Source organism: Homalodisca vitripennis, chromosome 5, assembly GCF_021130785.1.
Source record: "Homalodisca vitripennis isolate AUS2020 chromosome 5, UT_GWSS_2.1, whole genome shotgun sequence".
Lineage (NCBI taxonomy): Eukaryota > Metazoa > Arthropoda > Insecta > Hemiptera > Cicadellidae > Homalodisca > Homalodisca vitripennis.
The window spans coordinates 142453393-142459592 of NC_060211.1; the positions used below are offsets into that span (position 1 = coordinate 142453393).

At 31.4% G+C, this 6200-nt stretch overlaps 1 protein-coding gene across 1 annotated transcript in view; it reads right to left on the reverse strand.

The window, feature by feature from the left end:
• The window catches only part of LOC124362937 (telomere-associated protein RIF1), a 29357-nt gene extending 24733 nt beyond the window's left edge, over positions 1 to 4624 (reverse strand). The window contains exons 1-2 of the mRNA XM_046817835.1: positions 4393 to 4624; positions 1878 to 1921 (exon numbers count right to left, since the gene is read on the reverse strand). Of these exons, the coding sequence (XP_046673791.1) occupies positions 1878 to 1882 (5 nt within the window). The 5' untranslated portion in view covers positions 1883 to 1921; positions 4393 to 4624. The remainder of the gene's footprint in view (positions 1 to 1877; positions 1922 to 4392) is intronic.
• Positions 4625 to 6200: the final 1576 nt, after the last annotated feature.

Consider the following 6200-nt stretch of genomic DNA (forward strand, 5'->3'; position numbering starts at 1 on the left):
ACATATTCCAAATGTCTCTAACTGTATCAGTGTTCTACGACGCACACAGTCAAAAACCTTAGAGATCGAGGAATATGCTGAGGACTTTATCTCGTCTCTGAAAACCATCGACAACATCTAAAAGACTTGAAACCGCATCAATTGTTGATTTTTTATCCGGAATTCATTGCCATACTTTTGACAAAGAAAGAAAAACATCCTCAAGATAGTATCAAAATTCAAAGATCACGTGAGTGGCTCATAGAGGTTATCTTTTAATTTGGTACTACTAGTAACTTATTTATGATGCCTAACCCAAACTTACTTATATAACATAATTTTAAAAAATAGATAGGGACAGAATGGCATCCTTGTCAACATCACTTCCTTTTGGTAGGCAGATACTTACTTACTTGATACTTGATGTCTTCGTCTTTGACTGATAAAACCAGATAGACTGTGTCAATTTTGTTTAAAAAACTGTTTGCAATTTGTTCAGAACAATTTTGTCAAGTATTTAAAACTATATACACTATTTACAAAGGTTTATGGTGGCAGGACTAGAACAGTGGGTCATCTTCAAGTTCCTTGAGTGCATAGATAGGCCTACTTGTAAGTCTGGACCATATGGCTTCCTTGAACTTAATAGTGTTCATATTTCTGATGCTTTCCGGTAGGCTGTTGTATAGTTTGACCGCTGCTATTGGAAAACTGTTCAAACGATTTTGAAAGTCTACATTTTAGGGTGTTTAGGTCTTTTGCATGGCGGGTGTTGTAGCCATGGACATCTTGTCTTCTCCCAAACAGAGATTCATTCTCCTTTACGTATATAAGCGAGTTCATTACATATTGGCCTTGAACCGTTAATACCCTGAGGCGTTTGAAAATAGGCCTACAATGCTCCAGATGGTCTGAAGATGTAATGATGCGTAGCGCCTTCTTTTGGAGAACAAGTATTCTGCTGCATGCTGATGCATGGCCCCAGAGCAGAATACCATAGGCTAGGTGGCTGTGAAAAAGTGCGTGGTACACCGTTACCAGGCACCGCTCTGGTACCACGTTTCTCAGAAAACTAGAACCGATCGTTATAATCATATGTAATTTTCACAGTAATAAAGTCTGCTCTTCTAATAGTGTAGTTTTTTTTTAGGTTCCTCCGGATAATACCAAAGGATCAAATTTTGTTTTCATAAAAAGATTTCATATCGATAAAAAAACGGGTCTGCTTATCGTACTCTACCTTAATGCTTTATAGCATATTATGAATCAATGTTTGATAGTAACCCATATTGGCCAGGGCTACTTACATTATTTAATAAATTTCATTTTCTTTTTGTTTCACTTCAGAATAGGCTAATTTTAAAAAATTGCCTTTAACACATCACAAGCAGCGTGGTTACTGGCGACCACCAAAGACCACAACTGGGGAGCGCGGCGGTCACTGGCAACCATGGGCTTCATTGTTTGTTTTAAGAATTCAGTGTGGTTCAGCAATTCTCATATTCAGTAAAATATTTTGTAGTATATAAGTTGTATATCACTAAATGATCAAAGATACAAAGAAGCAATGTTACAAGATATAAAAAAGAAACTCAACTGGGACAGAACAAGAAATGGGTTATGTACATTGAGCATGTGCTGGCAGCAGCTGTGAGGAGTGCAGTTATTTATATCACTTGTGTAACTTAACTGACAATACATTTGTTATATTTGGGTGCAATGGTTAATAAATAACACATACTTTACTAACAAAATTTATTTTACTGATTTTTTAATTTCAATTAAATCTGCCTGACAGATTAGACATTATTCTCCAATATTTTTTAAATGGAATAAAATTCAGACTGTCTTACCATCTAATATGTACTGCTTAAAAATAATAAATCAATTATACTTACTCCATTATAACATTTGGTTTGTCTGTCAAAATATTTTAGAGCATCTGAAATCAAAACAAATGTTATTTACCATTAAAAATGCATTATAAAATCTTATGACCAATACATTAATACTACACACATTAACTAATGTTATCAAAATTATTCTTAAAAATTTTTAAATCTGAATATATTAGCTGGATTAAACACTTTCAACCTCAGCAGTCCAATAATCTGCCAAAAAGTATTTTTTTGAGCCACAATATTCACGTGAGGCTGAGTGTTGACATTGTGTACTTTAGCTGGTCAGGTATTGCTATAAAAATTTTAAGTTTTATTCAATTTAACAGAGCCTAAGTACAAAAACATTATTTTAATAAAATGCTTATTTTAATGCTGTATATGTTTTAAAATATTATGATACACTATATTCAAAAAATTTTCACGTGCAGTGAATCTAATAATCTTCATGAAAAATAAAATAAGTTAATGCCGTTTTGAAGTTAACATTCTTATATGGATAAATTTTCATGGCTTCTAGAACAAAACTTAATTTTATAACTAAAGAAATGTAGGACATCAAGGTGATTCTACCCTGTGGAGATGAATATGAGGAAATTGTGTAAAAGAACAATTCAAAGTTCTTGGGGAACAGTCTAGAGAAGTTTGAGAAGTAAAATACTGGCAGACTGCCTTTGTGATTTTTTTAATACTGTAAATTATTGTAACGTTTCTCTGACAATGTATGATCAGGCAATAGTTTATATCGTTATTTGTAATGTTATTGTTAAATTTACTTTGTTAAAAATTGTGATGTATTATAATAGTAATTGTACTATGATTCTTGTTGCGTACGATTATTATATAATTTTGAAGTTAGATAATATTTTGAATTGTTAGATAATAACCATCGACTAATGAGTGTACGCTAGTTATGGTTACAGTATAATAAGTGGTCACGAACACAATCGGATTGTAATTATCAATTTAAAATATAGATACTATCGAATACGACATTTGATGTATAGATATTCAGAGATAATCATTGCCAACTTTCTTTATTTAGGCTCGTGACATCATTACCAGCTGTTGTTATTTCGTTTAAGTAGGAGAAGGCTAGTGACAACGACAGGCATAATGGCAATGAATATCTCTACGCCAATATCGCAATATATTACTCTTCATATTGCAGATATGAAGAGAATTTTATAAACACTGAGCAATGTTTTAAGTCGTTACCTTACTCCTTTAAATCCAAATTGTCCAGTTTGTATTGATGAGATGAAAACTAGAATTAAAATTGAAAATAACAACAAAAGTAAGATCAAACATGGAGTATCTAAAAACGATCTTGAGAAGATTTTTTTTAACATTCTAAATTTGGTATTATGAATATAATGAAAAATCATGTACTAGATTAGTTGAAATCAAACAAACTATGACGTTTATATTATTAATGTATGTACTTTTGACAGTATCACTATCTGCAGAAATGCCTTCAGATTGACCAAAGTAATCGTAAGTACTACGCTGCTCAAACGTCGTTTAAATATAGTTTAGTTATTTTATACAATTCGATAATCATCATCCGATTGTGTTGGTGGCCGCTTAAGATAATGCAATCTTCCTGAATTTACAAACAGAAATGCTTAAATGAATAGGAAAGCAAGAAGAAACAATTAAATCTAAAAGACCTGCCCTAAATATAAAATTACATCTTTTAAAAAGGAAATAAGTTCTTGAACAAGCTGAAACTAAGTGCCTTTGGTTATTATTGATGGTAAGTAAATATGGTGTTCTGTAAAAGTGTCAATAAAGAAAATCGCCCTCACCCTACACTCAGTTGACCTTACTTTGAACATAGGCTATTGAAATGCATTAGAAATTGATGTTGGTAGGTACAGTAATTGTAAAGAATTACCAATAATCTACAGTTTGGTTTAGAATTTAATTTTGATTTGGTAGCCAGATATAGAACTGCAGCCATTTTATTTCATCCTTTTAGTAACCCAAAACAGTACTGCAGCCTTCCGTTTCAAAAATATTTTGTGAAAGTCCTTAGCCTTAAGGTAGAACGTTGGGATCTAATAGTCTATCATGAACTAAACATAGATCATTAGAATAATCTGGACATGCACATCACAACCTAAAACAGGACATTAGTTGAAAACAATGCTTTAGAGCCTATTATGAAACAATTTCTTTTTATAATAACCCATATTGACTAGGGCTACTTAAATTATTTAATAAATTTCATTTTCTTTTGCTAGGCTATTAGCAAGAAAACAGGTTCCTGAATTTCATGGATGATGCATTCTATCCATAAGATATATTGTGATTTGCAAACCACCACCAGCTGAACAAAATTACAAGATAATAAGCCACTCACATAATAAGCCAAATGGGCTAACTCACTCAAAGTAATTCTTGTCTTACATTTAGCAGCATTAACACATCTCCACTCGAACTACACGTTCACTACACCTTATTTTAAGCTTAAATTAAAACTATAGAGAAAATGATTAATGATAGGCACCTGTATGTCTGAAGACTAACTGCAGACCAATCAACATGTAAACAATGGAAAATCATAAATCAACATCTACATATTCCAGTTTAAATTATACCAGTGAATAAAATGGACAATATTGCTGTCTATAATAAGAAACAATAGAATCCCGCAGTTCACAAGAAAATAACGGGCAAATTCTCGTCTCAATACGTACACAAAACAAAGATATGCCCTGTAAGCAATGCACAAGAATGGAGGGAACATGAGAGACAAGAAAAAAAAACTTTCACAAATCTTTTGGCGCTAAAGAGGGAAACTACAGCTGTCAAGGAAATGTGAAAAATATTAGATGGTTGGCAGGGATAGCAAACTTATTTAGCCAGTATATAAAGTTATACTCCATACACAGAAAACGCTACGCAGTAATCTTATCGTCAATATTTAGCCAATGTAGGTTTACGCATATTCTTACCTTATTAAGAAATAAAATTATTCAACTTAATACCAACTATTGATATACTTTCTTACCAGTAAATATTCCAAATTATATTGTTTATTATCTGTGATTTTCGATACCACACGTAAATATGTGATGTTAAATTAAAAATTAATTATCTTGTAATTCTTTAATTTAAGAATTATATATTCCATAGAGTAAAGAATTAACTTATTTATATAATATTAATTTGTGTTACTATTTAAAGGGGTTGAACATTGTTTAAAAATGTTAAAAGTGTCTTATTATTGCCCCAAAAATTATTTCCAATGCAATTTTACGGATTATTAACCGAGTGTTATGGCAGTATATCACATAAGGGATTAAAATATTCTCATTTCTGTGTTTGTCCACACAATATCTTGAAGCTTATTTTCTAAATAGCATCTAACTCGATAATGGTGTTTGTCACTGCAAAGGATTTGGTTGAGCGTTAGTATAAAATTTTACTTTCTTTTTACGGGTAACCATGATTGATAACAATATATTTGTACAATAGATAAATTTGTAAAACAAAACTGAGTACTTTCATATGCCGTTATAACATACCTGTATGACATATTAACACGTTTAATGTTTTTTGATTGGTCGTTAAGACTTTCGTTAGGATTTTTAAATCCTTCGATTCCTCATTGTATCGTTTTATTAACGATATCAATTGTATTGCTGATGACGAAATCTGATATAAATTTGTACATACGATAACTGTCGGAAAGAGTTTTTTTTATTTGGGGTTAAACTCTACCTCTACATCGGCATTAAAAAAATTTTCTTTGACTTTCCCGAGCATGATACATACTAAAAAAATCTATTAATCCATTTGCAGAAAAAACAAGATGTTCAAGTCTAATCAAATACAACAGATTCGTTATTTAACGAAAAAGCAATAAAGGTAATAGAATTGAACTTTTACTTCCAAACACTCCAGCAGAATAGTCATAACATTTTTTTAAGGGGAGTCCAACACTAAAAAATTTAAAAATTTTCAAATTTAGTTTTTTTGTTTTATTAACAAATTTAGTATTTTCTGAACATTTTAATACCAAAAACATGGTGTCAACTTGATTTTAAATATTTTTAAATAATTTTTGAAAACATGCCGTCGCACATTTTTGATTGCTAGAACTTCAGCACCAATTGCCTCACATCAGTGGGTTTTCATACAATAGCTATAGTACATGTATTATTTGAGTGGTTTTAGTTTGTAGTTTTTGTTTATGAGATTGGCAATAGTTATTGTTTCAATTACCCAGAAATCTGTGTTGAATCAGCTGACGACTTTCAGTTTCAACAACGTTGTGTGGAGCAGGTTGCCACACAAATGTTTTTGTTGGCC